General features: G+C 42.2%; 1 protein-coding gene across 5 annotated transcripts in view; it reads left to right on the forward strand.

Moving 5' to 3' along the window:
- Positions 1-22,847, forward strand: part of ACSL5 (acyl-CoA synthetase long chain family member 5) — a 45,129-nt gene extending 22,282 nt beyond the window's left edge. For all 5 annotated transcript variants that reach the window (XM_086680866.1, XM_086680867.1, XM_086680868.1 and 2 more), the window contains 20 exons: positions 816-921; positions 5,922-5,986; positions 6,110-6,211; positions 7,837-7,936; positions 8,936-9,114; positions 9,810-9,842; positions 9,931-9,982; positions 10,738-10,811; positions 11,411-11,488; positions 12,868-13,002; positions 15,473-15,607; positions 16,133-16,228; positions 17,779-17,851; positions 18,130-18,218; positions 18,520-18,636; positions 19,921-20,064; positions 20,704-20,805; positions 21,285-21,356; positions 21,721-21,867; positions 22,580-22,847. In XM_086680866.1, coding sequence (XP_086536992.1) covers positions 816-921; positions 5,922-5,986; positions 6,110-6,211; positions 7,837-7,936; positions 8,936-9,114; positions 9,810-9,842; positions 9,931-9,982; positions 10,738-10,811; positions 11,411-11,488; positions 12,868-13,002; positions 15,473-15,607; positions 16,133-16,228; positions 17,779-17,851; positions 18,130-18,218; positions 18,520-18,636; positions 19,921-20,064; positions 20,704-20,805; positions 21,285-21,356; positions 21,721-21,861 — 1,893 coding nt within the window. In that variant the 3' untranslated portion in view covers positions 21,862-21,867; positions 22,580-22,847. The remainder of the gene's footprint in view (positions 1-815; positions 922-5,921; positions 5,987-6,109; positions 6,212-7,836; positions 7,937-8,935; positions 9,115-9,809; positions 9,843-9,930; positions 9,983-10,737; positions 10,812-11,410; positions 11,489-12,867; positions 13,003-15,472; positions 15,608-16,132; positions 16,229-17,778; positions 17,852-18,129; positions 18,219-18,519; positions 18,637-19,920; positions 20,065-20,703; positions 20,806-21,284; positions 21,357-21,720; positions 21,868-22,579) is intronic.
- The last annotated feature ends 1,147 nt before the right edge of the window (positions 22,848-23,994 follow it).

The following is a 23,994-nucleotide window of genomic DNA, read 5'->3' on the forward strand; positions in this document are numbered from 1 at the left end:
GATCTCACGGCTCATGAATCTGAGCCCCGCATTGGGCTCTGTGCTGACAGCTCAGAGCCTGGAGCCTGCTTCGGATTCTGTGTCTTCCTCTCTCTCTGCCCCTCCCCTGCTCACACTCTGTCTCTCTCTCAAAAATAAATAGACATTACAAAAAATTTTAAGAAACACCTAATCCCTAAGAATAAAATTACGTTAAAAAAACTTTTTGGTAAATGCTTACTTATCTTCAAAGTCTCTATTAAGTATTATTTCTTTGCAACCTTTCTACTTAACCCAGAGTGGGTAGCATTATTCATCTCCCAGAATGTACACTGGTATTACAGTATGCACATCACAGTATTATAGTCGCATGTTTTCCCTTTTCACCTCCACTCCGTAGACTCTCATTTATGAGATGCTGATGGATAGTGACTTTGTCTTAACTCACTTTGCATCTGCAGTATTTGCACAGTGCTGGAACATAGTATGCATTCGACAGATGTTTAAACTTGGTGTGATTTTTTTAAAATATAAAATTATAGTATTATGTCTCCTCTGTGTGTGTGTGTGTGTGTGTGTGTGTGTGTGTCTAGACGGGTTGGAGGAGAGTGCCAAAAATGTAACTGTGACATTCACTGGGTTTCTATAATGTGGAGATACTACAATTTTGAGATTTAAAACTTCATTCAATAATAAAATAATATTCCTGCGACCTCAATGTTCAGTATACATGGTTGAATATATAATATATGGTTGAATTGAAGAATTCAATCCATAGTGGTTTGGAAAGGATAGGAGACACTCAGGCTTGGCCTAAACTTGGTCTTGTGTTTTAGGGAGGAGCACGGAAGGGTGCTGGCCAGAAGGACAATGACTCACATTACTACTTCTCAGATGCCAGGACGCTGTATGAAGTTTTCCAAAGAGGACTTGCTGTGTCTGGTAGGCCTGGAAGTCTAATCTTAACTGCAAGAAGACCAACATGTGGTCTTGTTGTATACCTCTTCTCCCCTGTCTCCCTTCTTAAACCCAATGGTAGTCTGAGTAGAATGCTGACATACAAAATGCAGGGGACATAGCATCAGAATGGGGGGAGAGAACCAGTGTCAGACAGACTTGAGTTTAAAACCAGTTCTTCCCTTTATGCTGTGTGACCTTGTACAAAATCACTTTGCCTCTGAATCTGTTCCTTACTTAACACAAAGAGGACCTCCCCGGCAAGTTGGTAAAGAGTTGACAATAATGTGGAGGAAAGTATTTTGATTAGCTCACGGGTCCATTATATTTGTTCAGAAACGGGATTTTCGTAAATGCAATTCCCTGAATTTACAGATGCAGCATATGAGCCGGAATTGGCATCCAGGGCTCCCGATCTACTTTGTCCTTGACCCCGATCCTGGTCCATGCCACTACTCTTTAGTATCACAGAAGGCAATTATCTTTTGGACCTCCTTAGAAACACCACCACATGCAGTTTGGCAGGTTCATTTGGTACATACCAAGGCTCACTACCTATATCTGTATTACTGAACACAAGGCGAGGCACACTAGTTTCCTTCCAAAATCAACCAGCTTATAGCTCTCCCTACATCTTTAGTCTTTGGTGACATTTTATCCAGACATGGGTTTGCCTGTGTGACATCTTTTTTTTTTTTTTTTTTTTTTTTTTATTTTGAGGGAGTAAGAGAGAACAGAAGTGGGGGAGGGGAAGACAGAGAAAGAGAGCGAGAGCGAGGGCGAGAGAGAGAGAATCCCAAGCAGGTTCTGCACGGTCAGCGCAGAGCCTGAAACAAGGCTCGAACTCATGAACCACAAGATCATGACCTGAGTCAAAGTTGGATGCCTAACTGACTGAGCCACCCGGGCGCCCTTGCCTCTGTGACTTCCTATCACTTCTTCCCTTCTGCCTTTTACCTGTGGCAATATGTAACAGCCAACTCCTGCCAGGTGCAAATCGTGCAGGCACAACACACATCTAGCCTGTTAACCTCCCCTAAACCTTCATGAGTAGTTATCATTGCCTCTATTCTTAAAAATGAGGAAACAGCAAGTCAGAGGTTCGGGGACATTCCAAAGGTGATGGAACGAGAAAATGTTGCAGCTGATTCTGAAATCTGTCCGTTTGACTAGATTGTTCTATTTTCAGTCAGCTCTTAAGTGTTTTATAAAAGTAGTTGCTCCTTCAGACAAAGAAAGGCTTATTGTAAAGCAAACTTCTCTCTGAAGTCTCCAAAGGGGACTGTACTTGGTTATTTCTGGCTCTAGGTCAGCACTTAATTTAGAGTTCCGTGCAAATGACAAAGAAACCCCCAACCAACCATCAGTTTCTTTACTTTTTGGCAACTTTAGATACAATATGGCTAACATAAAAGATTTTCCTTTGGAATTTTCTTTTTCTTTTTTTTTTTTTTAAGTTTATTTATTTTTGGTTGGGGGAGGGGCAGAGAGAGAAAGAGAGAGATTCCCAAGGAGGCTCTGTGCTGATAGCGGGGCTTCATCTCATGAACATGACCTGAACCAAAAGCAAGAGTTGGACGCTCAACTGACGGAGCCACCCAGGCGCCCCTAGAACTTTCCCTTTTTCAAAATTTGCTTCAGTGAGTTTTCTTTACTGTGTTGTTATTGTAACTGGAAACAAGCCATTTAGCACATGATAAGTGGCATGTATGATACTTCATTGAGAAGAGGTTTTTCAAGGGGCGCCTGGGTGGCTCAGTCGGCTAAGCGTCCAACTTCGGCTCAGGTCATGATCTCACAGTTTGCGAGTTCGAGCCCCACGTCGGGCTCTGTGCTGACAGCTCGGAGTCTGGAGCCTGCTTCGGATTCTGTGTCTCCCTCTCTCTCTGACCCTCCTCCACTCGCACTCTGTCTATCCCAAAAACAAAATTAAGAAACATTATATAGTTTTCAAAAAAAGGAAGATGTTTTTTGATACGAAATTAAAACTAAGCAGATAAAGTTAAAAGGGTTTCTCGTGGAAGCAGGCACGTGAAACAGAAAATGACACGTCTGGTCCCAAGTGGAGATGAAAACATCAGCCCTAACATAGGCTTTTAACCCCTACCCAATAGATGGTCTCTGTTGCGAATCATCTATGGAGAGTGTTTAAACTACACTCTCCTCTAGTTCTGCCCTGTTGCAGCAGATCAGAATTCCACACAGTGAGACCCAAGAATCTGAATCTTTGACAAAGCTTCCCAGGGGCTCTGGGAGCCAGAGTTTCCACTCTTACTTAGCTGAAGGCAGCAATTTGGCCAAGCAATTGTTCACCGGCAGGCTCTTTGTAGATGGCCGCACCTTAGAACAGAGGGACGAAGCTAACTAATCAAAGGTGAGGCTGTTGCCCGGTCAGGACTTCGGCTAATCAGGCTGAAGCCGATTAGGGCACCGAGTTTAATGAGGCTTCAGTTGGTGCCCCTTTGGGCCAATTATTTGACTTGTTCCTTGGCCGTGGGCCTCTGCTAGAATGTTCATCATTAGGGAAGTGATGGGATGCAGAATGGTATTTCCACATTTATCACCATTCTCTTACTGAGTGGGCTTGAAGAAACTGCTCCAGTCCTTCATGATGCTTCGTGCCTTAGGGGTAACAATAGTTACCCATGTGCCCGGAGTCACATGCCATCGGTGCTAGCTATCACTAGTGAGGATTTTTTTTTTAAATTTTTTTTTCAACGTTTATTTATTTTTGGGGGGACAGAGAGAGACAGAGCATGAACGGGGGAGGGGCAGAGAGAGAGGGAGACACAGAATCAGAAACAGGCTCCAGGCTCTGAGCCATCAGCCCAGAGCCTGACGTGGGGCTCGAACTCACGGACCGCGAGATCATGTCCTGGCTGAAGTCGGACGCTTAAACGACTGTGCCACCCAGGCGCCCCACTAGTGAGGATTTTAATACAAGGGATCCCAGCAGTAGGCCACGGGAGGTGTGTTCTCCGGGATGGAGAAGTGGCTGGGAGCAGCTTGCAGACCAGCACGTGCCCGGCTTCCGGGAAAGTTAGTGTCAGGCTTGACTTCTTGCACATTCGTGCAGCTGTTTCAGCAGAAGGAAAAAGTAGCAACGTTTCCCGTGGACAGTCTCCTCATTCATTTTTTAAATATGTCTTTAATCAGAGTGGTTCTCTCTTCCTGGCTTTCTTTCCCTTTCCTTCTGTCACTTAGGCTGGAAGTTCACTTATTTACCTCTGAATTCTTAGTAACTCTGTCTCAGAATGCTTCCTTTTGGCAAGTTCCAAATTCCTCCAGCAATTTGGCTAGATCCTCTGGGTAAAATTTCCTTCACTTCCACATTTCTATTTATAACTGTGTCTATTTCTGGCTTGGATGAGGGGGCTTCTCCCTTAGTTAGCGTTTCTCCCTAGCTCGACAACACCACTTCCGTGACTTTCAAAGCCGCGTTTACTGTTTGTTTCTAGCAAGTGGAGCTCCCAACCTTCAGCAATTAGGAAGCTTCATTCTTCTCTTGCCAAATGTACGCCACAATTGTAAAAATATCGAAGGTGACGGGGCGCCTGGGTGGCTCAGTCGGTTAAGCGTCCGACTTCAACTCAGGTCACGATCTCGCTGTTCGTGAGTTCGAGCCCCGCGTCGGGCTCTGTGCTGACCGCTCAGAGCCTGGAGCCTGTTTCAGATTCTGTGTCTCCCTCTCTCTCTGACCCTCCCCCGTTCATGCTCTGTCTCTCTCTGTCTCAAAAATAAATAAATGTTAAAAAAATATTTAAAAAAATATCGAAAGTGAACGTATGTGTGCGTGTGTACAGGTGTGCAACTGTGTGTGCACAAGTGCACATATGTCACTGTGGTTCCTTATGAGCCTCAGTATCTCAGAAGACATTCTATAAACAGGCTAAGTACATCAACAGGTGATTCAAGAGGGTAAATGAAACGAGGGGAAAGGGTCCCACCTGAATAGCTGTTAAAGAAACTTAGACGGAAGTACTTTTTAAGCGTATCAAACCAGAAGGTATGATAAAAAGATACTATTTAGTGTCTACTACTTGAAATGTCGCTGGTGGGAGAAAAGCCAATTGTCACAACTGCTTCGTGCAGCAGAGCCTCACTGACCGCCACAACTCCCGAGCCCTCCCCAGCCAAGTTATTTCATTTCAGAGATTCCAAGAAAATGTCCTAAACTTGAAATTAGGATTTGAGAGTATTTATTATAGCATTATTTAAGGTGTCAAATTTGGAAACAACCTAAATACTCATACTGAGATAAATTCAACTGCAGTAGAACCCTTCATCGGATGGTCATAAAAGGCCACTGAAATCTCTATAGAGAAGACATGACAACATGGGAATTTTTAAATCAAATGGGAGAGGGAAGCAGGATCCAAAGTGTATATGTGGAATGAACATAACCCTGTAAAATTATACAAAGGAACTATGAAAATAAAGATCAGTGTTAATGATACTTGTGTTTGATAATTTGATATTTGATAAAGATAATGGTGTTTAGGTGATGGAATCATTGACAGCTCATATTTTGATTTTTTACATATTTTTTATGAGCATACATTTCTCTTATTATAAGGAAGCTCAATCCAAGATTATCCAATATAGGTTCTTTGTGTTTCTTGTGGGATTTTACTTATTCACATCATATGGGTTGTCCATCCTGCTGGTTTTCTTCAAATGTCTGTTCCCATTAAGGGTCACATATTCCAACACCGAAACACCCTGAATGTTTGAAAACATTTCCTAAATGTTTCAAATGTAGTTCCAAATGCACTTCCTAAATATTTCTAATGTAGTTTGTAAAAACTCTTTCTGTCTTTGAGAACTGAGTACTTACTGCCTTTGAATTTCCTTCATAAGAGTAGCTCACATTCTTACTGGATTTCTCCTCCTTTGTGTCTTGTCTCTTCCTAATCCCCTGCTATCTTCTATGATCCAAAGGATTTGCAGATGGAGCTGATTTTCTTTTAATGTTATGTTTTTAGATAATGGGCCTTGCTTGGGATATAGAAAACCAAACCAGCCCTACAGATGGCTGTCTTACAAGCAGGTAAGTCATGCCCACGGTATTGGATAGATTCTTACTGTGGTATTCTGAGCTACTTTGGTCTCTTGACTGCTTTTTTTTTTTTTTTTTTTTGCCCCCACCCCCACCCCCACCCCTGTCTTGTAGGTGTCTGATCGAGCAGAATACCTGGGCTCCTGTCTCTTGCATAAAGGATACGGGCCATCAACAGACCAATTCATTGGCATCTTTGCTCAGAATAGGCCAGAGGTAACCATGTTGAAGTTAACTCCAGAAATGAGTCAGGGCTAGGTCTAAAGACTTAAACCCCACCCTGAAACCAATACTGTTATACTTGCTGATGACTTACCAAAACTATTTAAAGACCTCCTACTCTTTAAATATTGTTCCAGTGTAAAGAGTTACACCTCAGAGCCTCCTTAATCCCTGGTTGAATGTCTAATGATCTAAGTTGGTAACTGGATTTCTCTTATTTCCTAGCCCATTATGATTCACTTTAAGTCAGTCTCTGCCAAATGAGGAGAAAGTAAGGACGCTGTGGGGAGCTGGCAAATAAGAGCTTGTGGACATTGTAGAAAGGAGGGGAGGTGTTTGTATTAGAATTGGAACATTCATGTTGTACTTGAACTTGTCAAACAAGGTACCCATTGCTACTGAGAGTGGCTATAACCATCTTTATATAGTGAGTTGAAAGAAGATGTAGACATTAAGATGATTGGACTCAAGCTTTAATTAAGTCATTAGGCCAGTATCCTCAGAGAAAGCCTTTGTATGCTTCAGAATAGTTGGAAGTCCTATGCTTACTAGAGCCAGTTGCTTAACCTAAAAGCTGAGAGGGCACTGGCTGTACTTTTGGGTGAATCTACACACTCCACTTTGTTACACCCAGCCTCAATAGGAAGGGATATCCTTGACTCTAATTTAGGAACTTAATGCCAAACCTGGTATATTAGTCCGCTTGTGCAACCACAACAAAATATCACAGACTGGGTGGCTTAACAATAGAACTTTATTTTCTCATGGTTCTGGAGGCTGAAAGTCCAAGATCAAGGTGTCAGCATGTTTGGTTTCTACTGAGGCTTCTCTTCTTGGCTTGCAGATGGCTGCCTTCAAAATGAGTCCTCACGTGGCCTCTTCTGTTATCCTTGGTGCCTCTTCCTCTTCTTATAAGGACACCAGTCATATTGGATCAGAGTTCCACCCTTAGGACCTTATTTATTACCTCTTGAAAGGCCCTATCTCCCAAAGCAGTCACATTGGGTGTTAGGGTTTCAGCATGATTTTCAGGGGGGTTGGGGCGTGGACACAACTCAGTCCGTAACCCCTAGACTGACATTTAAGGCCCACCACTCACAGATGCTGACCCACCTTTCCAATTCATTTTGTATTAACCTTCACGCTTCTTGATGTATATACAGTGATGTTGTGCTATCCTTTGTTCATCCACTTCCTTCTTCCCTGAATGCCTGCTCTGCCTCCACCTCCATAGTCAAATCTTACCAGTCCTTCAAAGCCCTGCCCCATTTCCATCACTTTCCCCAAAGTAGTCCCAGATGGCCTTTACCCCACCCCAAAAGTGATCTCTCCTTCCTTTAAATTCCTTAAAATGAATGCTTTCTGTACCTCTTATGGATAGAACTTACTGCACTTCCACCTTTGGATTTTGGTCCTTTGTGTAGTAGTCGTCTCTGTGCCTAGCTTATCTCCTTTATTTAGCTGTACTCTACAGCATTAGCAATGGAAGTCTCTAGGGCCCCACATGATTTCTTTTAACACGAAAGCCTCAAACAAGCATTTGTGGGCTGAATGACTGAAGTAATACTCTTCCCTTTCAAAGCGTTCTCTAGTTCTTACTGGAGCTTTTCTCCATACAGTGGATCATCTCTGAGTTGGCTTGTTACACATACTCCATGGTAGCCGTCCCCCTGTATGATACCTTGGGAGCAGACGCCATCATATACATTGTCAACAAGGGTAAAGCTTTGCTATTGAATTATAACTTGATTCTGTGTTCATGCTGAGTGATTCCTCAATATCTGCTTTGGTTAACAGACTTGGAATGCTATGGCCAGAATTTGCTCAAGTCTTTCCTGTCCTGTAGTACCAAGGATATAATTTACAAGGAAGTTACCAAAAGCACAAGCAGGGATATGTACAGATAGAAAGTTCAATTAAATGTTCAAGGTGGCACGGTGTGACAGTATAGTTTAGAGATAAGATGCCTTACTTTGGCCACACTGGATAAAAGGTCATCGAGTGAGTGACTGAGTCATTTAATTGACTAAATCACTATGGAACTTCTGATTTCATTTCCTATCATTATAAATCCAAGTCAGTACAGTTAGCCAGCATGCACCAATGTCCATGGTGAATTTGTAGAAAAAAATTACCATGGTTAGAGAAATAAGTACAAGCTCAAAGGTCAAGTAACAGCTCTTTCACATATCCAAGATCTTACCTTCTGTCCCAGAACTAGTAGGTTGGGTGAGTAGACCCATTTAAACTATAAACATAATCAGCAGTTGTTGTTTTTTTTTATTTTTATTTTTACAAACAACTATCACAGCAAATGTTAACATTTAGAATCATAAAATGTTTGTCTGCTAAAATCCTATTTGTCCCTTTTCTCTTCTACTCCCTACTTCCCTCCCCAAAATAAAACACAGTGACAGGACCACACCTAAGTGATCCATGTTTGTTGTCTGTATTCTTAAGCAGAAAGAATTACATGACTCTAGAAACTGCAAACTGTGTTGGTAGCATGCATGAAAACTATGTGCTTCTGTTTCAATTAAGCTCATTTATTATTGATGGAATGCTTCAGGTTCTCTGCATTATAAATCTGATTTGCAGACATAATCTCCTTTGGGTACCCACTAGCTTTGAAATTTTCAAAAATCTCTTCCTTGTTGCAAGGCAATCAGGTACCTAGCAGGGCATGAAGGTGACCTCTGGCTCTGTTTCTGCTTTCAGCTAATATCTCTGCGGTGATCTGTGACACTCCCCAAAAGGCATCTCTCCTGATAGAGAATGTGAAGAAGGGCCTCACCCCAGGCCTGAAATTGATCATCCTCATGGATCCCTTTGAGGATGACCTAAAGGAAAGAGGAGAGAAAAATGGAGTTGAGATCTTATTGCTGTTTGATGCTGAGGTATGGGCTTTAAATTCAAATAATAGCTTTAAGAGGAGTAAATGAGACTCATGCCGTGAAGTTTGAGAATTATTTCTCTAAAACAATTCAGAAGCCATGCCAGAGGAGAAGAAAGGTCTGTGGTCAATGGGCACAGTCTTCTAAGTGGAGGATTTATGAATACTGAGGTCAGTGGTAGCTAAGGATGAGGGTCCTGGAGTCAGGTTACAGGGTTCATATTCCAGCTCCACATCTATTAGTCAGGTGACTTTAGGAAAGTTTCTCCACATCTCCCTTTTCCCCTCTGTAAAATAAGGATGAAATAGTCCCTAACTCACAGAGGAGATGTAAAGTGTTAAATGAGTCAATCTATATAAAGTGTTCAGGACAGCGACTGGTATATAGTGAGCCCTGAAATGTCAACTATTCCTATTATTCAGAAAGATTTAGTAATGGTCCTAGATGACTGGACCTCAAGAATACAATGGGAAGTTTGGACATCTGAAATCTGCCCGCTTGAGGCTGGTATTCTAGGGAAACCTTATGTTCTTCCCTGCCTGAATATTGGCTTCTAGGCCTGATCTGGGTTAGAGCATTGCTTTGATTCCCACAGAAAAGGGAGGTGTTTACATGGAAAAGGAAAGAGAGGGCTGTGTTTGTCATAAGTCTGTCCATCTTAACCAATGACTTCCTTTCTTGGCTTTCTGTTCACGTAGAATCTAGGCAAAGAGAACTTCAGAAAACCTATGGTAAGTTTTCTTCTGCCCAAAATTGAGTCTTGCCATATTCAACTCCCAAAGCTCTTGGTGGATTAATCCTTTGTGCTTCCTCCTCTAGCCCCCTAGACCAGAAGACCTGAGTATCATCTGCTTCACCAGTGGGACCACAGGTCAGTGCCCATGAAGCTGTCCCAGAGGCCTCTGCTCAGCCAAAAACATAGTGTGAGTCACCACTGGTCTGGTAAATATACCCTATCCGTAGGGTCATACAACCTAAGTTTTGAGTATGGATGCCCACATGGAAAAATGTAAGTATAAGCAAGTAAACTTCATGGAACACACAGGGAGGTTTTTCCATGCTATGGACTTCAGGAACCATACAGATGGCATCAGAGTCAATTTTCTTCCCCAACCACCACTCTCTCAACTTGACACCACCAGAATGGTTTCAATCAAGGTGACTCAGGGACAGTTCTACACAGATCAGTGTGTGCCCATCCCTACCCCTGAAGCTACTTATCTGTTATAACTCTGAATAGATTTAGATATGGCCCCATGTGCCAGTTTGTAATGTGATAGCTAGGAAATATAGTTAGGTCTGAAGTCTTAAACATGAAAAGAGTGCAAGGTTGGGGGTTGGGGGGTGGGGGGTCACTTGGAGTTTTATTTTCGACTGTTGCAATGTGAGATTGTGGCTGTACCCTCTGTGGTAGTAGAAGTCTAGCAATGTTGTCAGCAGTAGTGTCTATGGGTGCATTAATCATTCATAAACGGAGTCCTATACCATTCATAAAAAGACAGAGTGACCAGAGAAGCCCTTGACTCTCTGGAACAGAACCATTTGAACGCAGCTTCTTATTTCACAACCAAAGGCTACCTATTAGTTATTTAAAGGGTCTTTTTTTCCATGTCCTATTTCCTACAGGTGACCCTAAAGGAGCCATGTTGACCCATGAAAATATTGTTGCAAACAGTTCTGCTTTTCTCAAATGTATGGAGGTCAGTGGTCAATTTAAAAAGAGGTAGTCATTAAAATGTAAATCCATCATAAGATTTTAATCTTGATGTTAGAGGAGGCAGAGACAAAAAAACAAAACAAAACCAAAAGCCATGTTAAAGGCCTGACAATGAATCAGTGTGGACAAATACTGGTGCATCTTTGTCCAGAGGACTGTGCATTTTCCAGCCTTGGTCTCTTAGAATCACTGCATGTATCTACACTCAGTGAAGTTAAGGAGCACCTTAACTTCAGTTATACAGTGCAAAACCTGTGCAACTATGTGTAGCAATCCTGGCAATTTCTTTAAAATTAAAGAAAAAATTTTGTTGAGGTATTATTGACGTATTAATTTCAGGTGTACAACGTGATTCCATATATGTATGTACTGCAAAATGGTCCCTGTGATAAATTCCAAGTCCATCAACACACATAGTTTTTTTTCTTGTGATGAGAACTTTTCAGATCTACTCACTTAACAACTTGCAAATCTGCAACACAGTATTATTAACTGTAGTTAATAGGAGCTGCTTTTAAATCTCCTTTAGAATAGAAAGTTAGCACTAATCCAATGGTGTCTCTTTCTTGTTCTGATCTATAGTGTATTTTCAAGCCCACCACTGAGGATGTGTCCATTTCCTACCTCCCCTTGGCTCATATGTTTGAGAGGATTGTACAGGTGAGTGACCTATGTTCCTACCACGTATGTGAAAAGGCAGTCTTGATTAGTAGTTCCATGTTTATCTCAAAGGCAGCTACACAACATTTGTGGTCCTTTCTCTAATCGGAAAGAAGCACACAGGGAGCTGGTGCAGTTGAGTCCTAACCCTGGCATTTACACTTCACTTGCTGCAAGCCTTTCTAGTTGTGTCTATGTACGTCCAGCAGAATTAATGGTTGCTCCTGCCTTTACCCAGGGGCCTGTGAGTCCAGTGACATCATAGCCAGGAGCTTACTATCTGCTCTCAATTCTATTTTGGGATAGGAATATTGTTTCTTCCTTTACATTTTATTTTGGTTAGAATTTTTTTAAAACATCTAGGGTTAGGGGCACCTGGGTGGCTCAGTCAGTTGAGTGTTCAACTTCGGCTCAGGTCGTGATCTCACGGTTTGTGGGGGTGAGCCCCGCATCGGGCTCTGTGCTGACAGCTCAGAACCTGGAGCCTGCTTTGGATTCTGTGTGTGTGTGTGTCTCTCTCTCTCTGCCCCTCCCCCACTCATGCTCTATGTCTCTCTCTCTCTCTCTCTCAAAAATAAATAAATATTAAAAATTAAAAAAAAAAAAAAAGACCTAGGGTTAGAGAAAAGGAAGTTTCCCACAAAGGTGCAGAGAAGGAACATTTGATCCGGGTAAGATGTTCAGTATGTGTCAAGGTAGAGCCAGTTAGGATCATATGAATGCCAGAGAGCTGCCTTTCTGTCAGTGGACTCCAGGCTTGTCAGGCAATTCTGGGGCTGATTTGAGAATGGAAAATAGTGCTGGCCTTCCCAAAACACATGCAGTAGTATGGATGGAAAATCCCCTCGCTGCTACTCACTTAAATACCTCTTCAACCAGTTTATCTGTTGATGCATGAAATGCCAAAATGAACAATTCAGTTCCTTGGGCTAAAGTATTGGCATCTGATTAATACAATATGAACTCTAATAAGCATACTTTTTCACATTCTAACACCTCCGACATTGAGATAGTCTTCCAACTGTAGGCATGTTCTGGTTTCAGTGGCAGGGTTTTTCTTAGTGCTACATGATGGACGGTCTCTTACAAAGGACAGTGTCTCGAACTGTCACTCAGAGCTACAGGTGGAATAGGGTGGGCCCTCCATCTCACGGTCTGTCTTCCCTGTCCTGCCACCTCAGCAGAAATGAGTTTCCAACCTGTCTTGGGCACAGGCTCTCAGAGTTCTGGGTATCTGAAATTTGTGGGGAGGGTGCTGTACAGAGAAAAGTGCCTGTGGATGGCAACCTAGTTCCTCAATTCTGCCCAAGACAGCCCCCCTCCCGCCACCATGAAGTGGGCCTTTGGCTCTGAGCTCTGCTCTTTGGTTTTGCTTTTAGACTGTCGTGTACTCTTGTGGTGCCAAAGTCGGTTTCTTCCAAGGAGATATTCGGTTGCTTCCTGATGACATGAAAACTCTGAAGCCCACAGTGTTTCCTTCTGTGCCTCGACTACTCAACAGAATCTACGATAAGGTGCCAACCTTGCTTCTGCGGGGCTTGCCCTGGAGATGAAGGAACGGTCTGTGGCTTAGGCCTGACTAAGGTTTTTAGGGACTTTACGTTGCTAAGAAAGTTTTTCCACATACGCCCCCTACTCCGCATGAGCATCCACCTAATAGCCACATTCACAAATGCAACTGTGAAAAACCACAATAAATGAAACTCCTTTCATGTGGATAAGATCGTTTGGACCAGATCCGGAGAATGAGCTCAAGTCAGGGACTTAGGGAGCCCCTCAAAATTAAGCTGACTTATTGAGGAGTTGTTACTCTGGTTTCATAATGCCTACAGGCTCTTGAGTTACTTGCTGAGGTACCAGGCCCATGGGCAACATTTCATATGCATTCCACTATCTAATTCTTGCAAAAACACAGGAAATCCCATCCACACTTACTATTTCCAACTTCCAGCTGAGGAGACTGAGCCTTGGGGAGGGGAGAGGAGGAAGAAAGAAAAGAAAAAAAAAAAAAAACCTGGCCAGAATCATAACCAATAAGGGTTTGGGCCAGAATCAAACTGTCACATAGTAGTTAGTTGTCATTGATCGCTGCTCTATTTTTCATTAGACTTTACAACACGGTGATTTTTCTAATTCAATTTAATCATTTCTCCTGCATTCATTAGCTGAGATTCTTCTAGAAAGATGTGACAAGTGTTCTTTCCCTTTATTTATCAATCTTTAGAATAATGAATTGGTGCCCCCAGAGATCTTCAGAAATGACCAAGATTTTTCATTTGTAATATTCTGAACTCGTGATTTGCATAGTTGTATGCTTAATTCATTTCAGTCATTCTTTCTGATGTTCAAATTGTCCCACCATCGAAGTTGGGAGCCCAATCAAGTTCTTCATGTGTCCTTTTGACATAACTCCCCATAACATGTCCCAAGCTTATCTTTTGTGTTTCTCACCCAAGTCTTGGATTGTCTAGCTTTTCCAGGGAGTCCTTGGAACTGGGATTTGAACCTAGGCAATATAGTAATAGAGTCCAGGCTCTTAATCAGATATTTGATCATCTCACAATTCCATAGACATGGGATCCCCGAGGAAATAACACATGGCCACTCTGCACATGCTTTGGACTCCACCCGTGAGATTCTAGCATTCCCCTTCACACTTGTGAATCTCAGTACTATCTTGGGGCTTTGGTGATAGGGCAGACAGCATTCTAGCACACCGATGACCCCTGAATATTGAAAGTGCTAGTTTTAACAGAATTGTTAACAACCCTAACAGCTGTCGGCATGCTACAGAATTATTAGATTTGGCGGCTGTTATGGTTTTAGTTCATGTTATTAGACATTTTTACTTTTGATAGTTTTTTAATGGTATGTTAATACTAAACACACAGCTTACTCTGCAACTTATTTTAAAAATGAAGGGCTTTATTACTGTGACTACAAATTCCAGCCTCTGTCAGTGATATATTAGGAGGAAGTTGCCTTGTGAATGATGAAGATAAATCTCTTAAGGTTGAAAGAGGTATCAGGAATGACAGGATGCTGGCAACATTTGAGCGTAGATCTCGGAGAGAGGTGGTGAGATACTGACAAAATGATGGTATAGGCATAAGTAGATGCCTAGAACCTAGAGCACAGTTGGCATTAGGGGCTAAGGATGAATAGCTCAATTTAGCTAAAGGCTTAGAAATGGAAGTGTAAATATGGAAGATGGCTAGAGAGTTCTTTTCCAATTTTGAACTGGAAAAGAACTTTGATTTCCTTGAATCTGACTTCTGGTAGGATGGAGTCCTGAAAGCCAGAATATGGGGTTCAGGATTTCATTTTGGAAGTAAGGGATTTCTTCGAGTTGTACTTGAAGCTCTCCTTTGGCAGGTACATGGTTTATAGATTAGTCACAGTGAGGCAAGAGTAAGGGAGTCTAGGGAAATAATGAGCTGGTAAAATGGTGCCATAATTAAGTCCAAAGGGAATAAATAAATAGAAAAATCTGTTGGGTTTTGTATGGTGTGGTTAAACAAACTTTAGTTACAGAGAAGAGTGGTATTTTTCCATATTTAATGTATATAAGCATTATAGGGCAAGGGGAGGGAGAGATAGGAGGGAGAGATTCCTAGGCCTTTCTTTGATCTATTAAATCAAAGCCCTAAAGGTGTTGCCCATTGAGCTGTTTTTTATCTAGTACCCCCAGGTGATTTGGTAGGCAGATGTTGACAACATTTTGAGGACACGCTTATTTCAGCTGTCAAAGTTGTTTGCCAAGGACAAGGAATCTGGAGGAGCTGGAATTCTGTACCTATACACTTAGTGCACTTATTTCTTAGTGTGGCCCTAATTCTCTGGAATCATTATTTAGCAATGCAGTTCATGACATGAAAGTCACTTCTGTATGAAGCAAGAAGGCACTATCTTTTGCTCACTGGTGAATGGCTTTGGTGAGTATCTCCAGTAGGTTTCCAACTAAGAGGAACTATCATTTTCCAGGTACACAATGAAGCCAAGACACCCTTGAAGAAGTTCTTGTTGAACCTGGCTGTTTCCTGTAAATTCAGTGAAGTAAAAAAGGGTATCATCAGGCGTGACAGTTTCTGGGACAAGCTCATCTTTGGAAAGATCCAGGTAGGTTGGTTGGGTATAGGACAGAGCCAGGCAAATATCTGGGCTTCCTGCTAGCTTATCATACTTTGCTTTTTCTCTGATGGCTGAGTGTCTCTTTAATGGGATATCCTTTCACACTTACTGGGTTTACTCCCCTTTTGAGGTGGGGTCTCTCTGGGACAACTTTGTCATTAAAGGAAATTGGTCAAAAAGTAGAAAATGGATTTTCTTAAGTTTTGGCACACAGTCTTATTCTCTTGGGTGGTCTGTTGAGATTATAAGTAATGTGAAGCGTCTGGGAATATAAATCATCTGAGGAAATTTTTAAAAACTTGCAAGTCTAGTCTCAGCTAGGGATGTAAGTGACAATAAAAGCTAACATTTTAAGTGCTTTTCCTCAATGGCATGCCCTAGTGTAAGTGCTTTGTAAATTAACTAGTTTAACTCTTATAAAAACACTGGGTAGGCTGTTCTACCCATTTTGCAGTGGAAGAAACTGAAGCCAAGGGCATAGGTTTCAGCAGCTCTTTTGTTTCTCCTGAACAGGACAGCCTTGGCGGGAGGGTTAGCCTTATGGTCACTGGAGCTGCCCCCATCTCCAGCCCAGTTTTGATGTTCCTCCGGGCGGCAATAGGATGTCCGGTAAGCCAAGCACCTTCTTTGAAAATAGCCTATTTCACTTGTGCACACAAAAAGCTCACTCTTTTAAAAATGAAAACACAACTGAAAAGCACCAAAGAGAGTGTCACCAAAAATCTCAAAGTCAAGAGAAAATAGCCTTCTCTTTATGCATCTGGATACATACATACGTACCTTTACATAAACTGGCATCAGTTTTAAAATACTTGTTAAACAGTGCCCCATCAACATTGGTCCTGGTCAAATAAAGACCAGCATCATTTTAATGGTTATTAGTTTATTGGATGTACCTAAGTAACTAGTCTCCTATGGATGGGCATTTAAGTCGCTATTTTTTCACTGTTATAATCAATGAAGTGATAAGGATACTTGTGTATCCTTTAGTATTGATGCAAATACCAATTTAGGGTATTAAATGCCTGCAAGTAGGGACTACTGGGTCAAAATATATGGTTTTTTCCCCCCCACATGTGAATGTAGATTATCACACTTCCCTCCAGAAAGATCTTGTCTTTTTATACAGTCCTGTAAATAATGCACGAGATCTTATTTCCCCCACATTCTTGCCATTGTCAGGCTTTCCCAGTCATTTAAAGCTTAGCCAAGCAGATGTGTGAAAAGTCTCACTGCAGTTCTAGTTCTTTCATTAACACTGAACATCTTTTCTATCACTTAATGGCACTTGTATTTCTTTCAGGAAGTACTCTATTATTTTCTTTTAGAAAAATGGCCAATGGATAATAAAGTTCTCTTTCACATTGCTTCTAAGAGTTCATATAGTAATATTTGTTTTTTTGTGAATATTTTTCCTAGTCTCATCTTTTTGCCTTGTGTATTGCTATATGAAAGTTTCAAATGTTTACATAATCAAACTGATTCATCTTTTCTATTTGTGGTTTTTGAATTTTTGAATTGCTTAGATAGGACTTCCTAACTCCAGTATTTCATAAGACTGCTTTCATTCCTATTTTCTGATAATCTCATCGTTTTACTTTTTCCTAATTAAGCCTGTGTTCCATCTGGAACTTAGTACAAGTGCTTGGGTGTAGACATTCTCTCTCTCTCTTTTCCCCCAAATAGCTAATTAGTTCATCCATCTGACCAACATTCATGGCACGAATGAAACATTGTGTCCTCATAGTGTCCCCTTCTGTATGTAACCACCATCAAAAATGATTCTAATTGATGGCCAAGGCTAGAGGTCATCTACTCTTTCAAATTAGCACCCTCTTGGCCATTCTTAATGACTTCATTTCCCTCAGCCCCTAAAACCAACAGATACGTAGGTCCTATTGTCACACCCTTCCTGGAAATGCCCTCTTCTCCATCTCTACAAAGTCTGCCTATCACAGGCCCCCTCACTGCCCCCTCCCACCCCACCCCAGTGCAGTAGCTTATGTGCTTGTTTGCCCCCGACCAGCAGATTGAAGGTGTTAGGACACCAAGTATCTTCCAAGCCTCAGAGACCTTGCCTTCCTCATGTCTTTCCACAGGGTATTGCCACCTCATGCTTTCTCTTGAGTAAGTCTCAAACCCTTCTTTGGTTTCCCCAGGTGTTTGAAGCTTATGGCCAAACAGAATGTTCTGCTGGCTGTACATTTACATTACCTGGAGACTGGACATCAGGTAGGTTCTCCATCTACTGGGTGGGAGATGCAGTTGTTGGCAGGAGGGTTCTAAAGGAACTAGGGCTTGAGTTAGATAACCTCAGTGCTTTGGACAAATGTGGCAAATGCCAAACTCAAGTTTCAGTCCAGACCTTTCTATCTTGGCTATCCAGCATTGGCACTGGATGACTTTTCAGTTTTCTTGTTTTAGAGTCAATCCATAAATAAGTCAGAAACATTCCTGGACATTATCACTGTTTCATGGTTTCCCAGCTGATTCAAGGTGGTGTTTTCTAGGCCACGTCGGAGTCCCCCTGGCTTGCAATCATGTGAAGCTAGAAGATGTGCCTGACATGAACTACTTTTCAGTGAACAGTGAAGGAGAGGTGGGTAGGTTGTGCTCTGTAGTCATGCCCAGACATCCATAGTAAATCTGTTTATGTCAAAAAGAGCACACAACTGTGAGGAGGAGGAGACTTGGGTTTGACTTGAGATCTTGACCAAGGAAATGGACATCTCTGAGTCTCACTTTCCTATCCCCTACAACAGGGAGTAAAATTTGGTGGTCTTCACGCTGTAGTGGAAACCATCAAATGATTGGAGGTGGGAGCAGACGTTTTGTGAAGTGCCTCTGCTGGGAGTTGCAGCCTTTCCCACTGTTACCAGCTTGTGCTGTCTTATGTGCAGATCTGCATCAAGGGCAGCAATGTATTCCAAGGATACCTGAAGGACCCTGAGAAGACCAAGGAGGTTCTGGATGAGGACGGCTGGCTTCACACAGGAGACATTGGTCGTTGGCTCCCGGTGGGTGCTTCTTCAAAATTGCCAGGAGCCTCTGTTGTTGGACTGAAGAGAACTACCTGCTTATAAGCAAGACAGGCAGAGATATGAGTAGATTAATCAGCTGAGGCAGCTTAGAGGAGTTATGTCTGAATCCTACCCGGCTTGTGGCATCCTCATACTATAAAGAGAAGAAAATACAGTTGAAGAACCTAGGCTGGCAGGTAGGAGATCTGTTGTTCTAGACCCAGCTCTCCCATGGACCAAAAATATAATTCTGAGAAAGTCCCCACGCTACCAAAGGCTGAGCCTTATTAGTCACTTCCAGATGATGTCTGTTAGGCTGACTTGATGGCTAATTTCTGGAGTCAACCTCCTTGATGGTTCCATGGTTGGTTCAGTCTATTGTCCTACTTAAGAGTATGATCATGTGGATTGTATTTGCCACTTGCCCAGTTCTACAATTTAAATCCCTAAAATCCTAAGCTCCTCAGGCCAATAAGCTCAGAGAAATGAAGCTGCACATGACCTCTGGTGGCTGGTCAGAGAGCCTTCGCCAGCCCTGCTTCAGTCTCACGAAGCACAATAATTCACTTGATTAGCACCATGAAGCTATCTTAGCCTGCTCCAGGATCTAACAGGAGGGATACATGGAAGGGAGTCAAGGAGGGGGAGATCTAACTAATTCAAAAGTCTTAAGAAAGAGAACTCCTTCCCACAGGGTGCCTGGGTGGCTCAGTTGGTTAAGCATCCAACTTTGGCTCAGGTCACGATCTCCCAGTTTGTGGGTTCAAGCCCTGAGTTGGGCTCTGTACTGACAGCTCAGAGCCTGGAGCCTGCTTCAAATTCTGTATCTCCCTCTCTCTGCCCCTTCCCTGCTCATGCTCTGTCTCTGTCTCTCTCACGAAAATGAATAAACATTAAAAAAAATTTCGTTTTAAAAAGATAAGTCCTTCCCTATTCCTGAGAGTTCTGGAAATGGAATAATTGGAAACTACATTACTTGGAAACTCACAGCTGCAAAGCTTCTTCATTAGATGAGGCAACCATTTACACAACTTCAGCAGGTCCTGGGGATGTTTTCCGAGGTTGCATGTGGACCCTCCACAAGGACATAACACTATAGGTTATTGCTGGAAGCTGCTCCCCTCCCCTTTCCCCAAAGTCAAAAAAGAGAAATGAAAGCTTGCTCAAAAGTCTGTAGCGAAGTCAAGATGTAGAAGGAAAATACCTGTGACTTCTTCCCCCTCTACACTGACATCGTTTCTAGGGCTCAAAAACACTGATGCTGTTTTCTGTTTCGTATAGAATGGAACTCTGAAGATCATTGACCGTAAAAAGAACATTTTCAAGCTGGCCCAAGGAGAATACATTGCTCCAGAGAAGATAGAAAATATCTACATCAGGAGTAGTCCGGTGTTGCAAGTTTTTGTGCACGGGGATAGCTTACGGGTAATATACTGTTTTAACATTAGCCATTTTCAGGCACAGGCCATGCCCGTTCTTGTAGCTACAGGAAATCTGTATAAATGGGATTAGGATGAAAAGATTTGAGTTTATAAAACCGAAGAAATGAAGCCACAGTTCAACCCTCAAATAAGGCAATACAATGTAAAAAACAAAAATGGTTTAACTATGATGGCATCTGTAAACAGATGGCATCTGTTGTCATGGTTACACCAATGGGTAGTCATTTGATAAGAAACAGCCCCATGTCACACTTAGTTCCCACTACAGTGGGAGTTCCTCTGGAGCTACAAACTATATATACTGTGTGTAAACTTAGCTTTTGGGGAGTGGGCAAGGGTTGGCAAAGAAGCCAGAGATGCTTTAGGCTTCAGGCTGAACACTGTTTCTTTTTGAGTAATCGATATCGAATAGAACATTTTTGTAAAAAGATATTGAGTAGGAAAATGGGATCAGAGTTCGATGAAGGTTTTAAATGTATGGTGAGAAAAGAGTTGGACACTATATTGAGCTGAGGTCTTGGGAAGTATCTATTACAAAGATATAATCCTGCTGTTGTCATCCAATGTGGGACACCGCTATCCTAGCTCTCACGTGTTCTTGTTCCTGGTTTGCCTTCCACAGTCCTCCTTAGTGGGAGTGGTGGTTCCTGACCCAGAAGTGCTGCCCTCCTTTGTAGCCAAACTTGGGGTTAAAGGCTCCCTTGAAGAACTGTGCAAAAACCAAGTAAGTCTTGCTTAAGAAAGTTCTATGCATACCCACAGGGCCCACCGTGGGAGAGTAAAGGCCCCACCAACTCAGGCACCAATGATGCCATCCTCTCTGGAAGGACTGGCTGTTCTTGAACTTAGGATAGGTGGCTGTAGCTGAAATTGACTGGTTTTATTAGATAGGAGGATAGGATGGGATGGGGAGTTAAAAACAAACGACAGCAAAAACACTCTATTCTTTTTAAAGTATGAATGTGGAGAATAGAGAATCAAAAAATACCATCCAGAGAAAATTTGCTAACATTTAGATTTGCCTTTCCTTCTCATTAGTCTTTTGAGCATTATTAAGCATAAAATGTGCTTGTACATACATACACCTATATCCTGCTTTTACCCTGATGACCTTTTGTAGGCATTTTGAGTTGGTTCACGCTTAGCTTTTCTTGTGGTCTCTTTTTCAAAGAGCCATGCTTTAAGCTTGTTTTCTCTTCTTAGGTTATAAATAAAGCCATTTTAGAAGACTTGCAGAAAATTGGGAGAGAAAGTGGTCTTAAATCCTTTGAACAGGTATGTACTACTGAGGTTGTCTAGTTATCTCAAGTCATACTAGAAAGTTCTAAAGTTTGCATTTATAACGGGGTTTTAATGTAGTTCCCAAGGAATTGATTTGAGATTTTGTACCATTAATGCATTAAATACAAATGGCAGTGACTTTTTATAGTTGCTTGTAGAGTCCTTTTTGCTGTCAGTTATCCGTTCTCCCCTCTCGTTTCCCAAATTATCAGTTTGGGAATGGGCATGCGTTACTGTTGTCTTTATCCTTACTTCATCAACCCCACTTTTATAAAGTTCTTCACATAGCACGCAGAAGTCTCTGCAGAAAAGTCTGAATTACTAATAAACGTGTGTGTGTGTGTATCTTCTCTTCCAGGTCAAAAGCATCTTTCTTCATCCAGACCCATTTTCCATTGAAAATGGGCTCTTGACCCCAACATTGAAAGCAAAGCGTGGAGATCTTGCCAAGTACTTTCAAACCCAAATCAATAGCCTGTATGAAAATATCCAGGAGTAGGGTAAGGTACTTGGCAGCTGGACGGGGCTCAGTGGTAACCTGCCTTGTAGGAGTATAGACTATGGATAAATACTAATCTTATGTTCATTTTTTGTCTTTCCTCCTATTTTACCTACTAAATTAATAAAAACCATAGTTTGGGGGCTTTTAAAAAATATTGAGAGACTTATCATGTGAACGCTCAGCCCTGAACTAAACAAATTTGTCCTTTCCATCTTAAATATTGCTGACATTTAGGTTTTGGGTCTACTTTTATCAGCATACCTTTATTCAAGGCCCATTTGTCATTCTTTGTCCCTCCCCCACGATCTCTAGCCTAAGTGACCACTAGTTCAAGAGCCAAAATGACTTCTTCCTTATAGTTTTACAGTAAGCCTAACTTGTTGACAGTCCCAACACTTAGGCCTTCCGATGGTTCAAACGAAGAGACCTGTAAGCTCTCAAAAGTGGTTTGTAATTCATGTTTTCTAACGATTCCACAAAACCACTGAAATTTTTAATCAAATAACTAATATTAAGAGACAAACTTCTATGTACTTCTGTGTACACTAACATCTGTCAACAGAAGGGAAGTGTGATCATACTGAACATTTCCTAAACTTACTGGTTTCTCTGACTGGGGAGAATTAAAAAAAAGTGGGCCTGTAACCTGTCCAAAAAGAATGTTCATGAAGTGTTCTCTCCAGTAGTATCTGGTGACTAAATCTGTTCTTTACAGTTTGCTGCTGAGCCGGAAGCTACAGGGGAAGGAGTTTAAACTTATGTCAAGTGCACTTTTCCAGTAAATGAAGCTAGCACTGAGGAAAAGCCTCCTGAACTGGGAACAAAGGCCTATGGACAAGCATGAGGCCTTCACAACAGGCTTATCTTCTGGGAAGGAACTGACTGATCTTTACTGGACTCCAGTTCCTGCTGTACCTCACCCTCAGACAACACATGTTGCTTCCACTTGTAAAGTCTTTAAAATAAACCACTGCAAACACTTACATTGTGGGGTGTGCTTCCTCACGGACCGTGATGAGAATCAGAATCAGCCTTAGACAAGGACCGCTTAAAACAGTGGCTCCCAAACTGGGCTGCACACTAGAATTCCCTGAGGGGTTTAAAGAGATACTAATAATGGCTGGGTGTCTCCCTAAGGATTCTGACTGAAATGGTCTGGGGTACAGCCTGGGCATTGGGATTTTCAAAAGGTCCCTAGGTGATTCTTGTATGCAACCAGGATTGGTGGCTACTGAAGGCAATGTCTAGAGAACCAGGCCTTCTCATCCCACAGCTATGAATGATAAAATAAATACCAGCCGAGTCCCAACTCCAACCAAGCACATAATTCATCATTGCATCTTTTACCATCTTTGGTGTGTTCTAAGTAGACTTGAACAGTGTTCCTTTCTGTCCTCTAACTGGAGGTAAGAAGAATGTTCCTGGATGGTCTTTCTAGACCCTGAGCCCAGAAAAGCTGAATGTCTGTTCTTGAGTATCTGAAACAAAGGAAGGCAAGAATTAACTTACAGGTCCCTCCATGGCCTGGCTCCTATTACCTCCTTGACCTCTTCTCCTCTCAACTCACTGATTCCAACTAAACCACACTGGCTGCCTTCCCATTCCTCAAACATGCCAGGCACATCCCCGCCTGTTGTTCTGGCTATTCCCTCTGCTTAAAATGCAAGCTGCTCCCAGAGGCACATGATTGTCCCCTCAATTGCTTCAGGTCCCTTCCATCAGACCATCTTACCCGGTTTCTTCATAATCAATGGTTCCATGTGATGCACGTTTTGCTTCTCTGTCCACCTCCCCACCTATCACTAGAATGGGACAGAGTCACGTTTTATTCACTGCCAAGACCCCAAGTGCCCTTTCCCAAGTGCTGTTACATGCCTGATCCCCCCCCCCCCCAGAGCTCAAATTCCCTGCCTTGGAAATAATTAGTATCAGAGTAGGTGACTTCTATAATTCTACTTGTGTTAGACAAGCCCAACTTTAAGCATCCAAATCCACCAGCTTAGGTCCTACCAGTCACATAAGCTTCAGGCTTTGATAGATTCAAGCACACATGAGCAGCTGGCGCTCACTAGGTTGAAAGTTTCCTAGAATGCTGTGATCTCAATATGCCATTAATAGGGTTCACTTAAT

Source organism: Puma concolor, chromosome D2 (assembly GCF_028749965.1).
Source record: "Puma concolor isolate L17-30 chromosome D2, mPumCon1.1.hap2, whole genome shotgun sequence".
In the NCBI taxonomy this organism is placed as follows: Eukaryota; Metazoa; Chordata; class Mammalia; order Carnivora; family Felidae; genus Puma; species Puma concolor.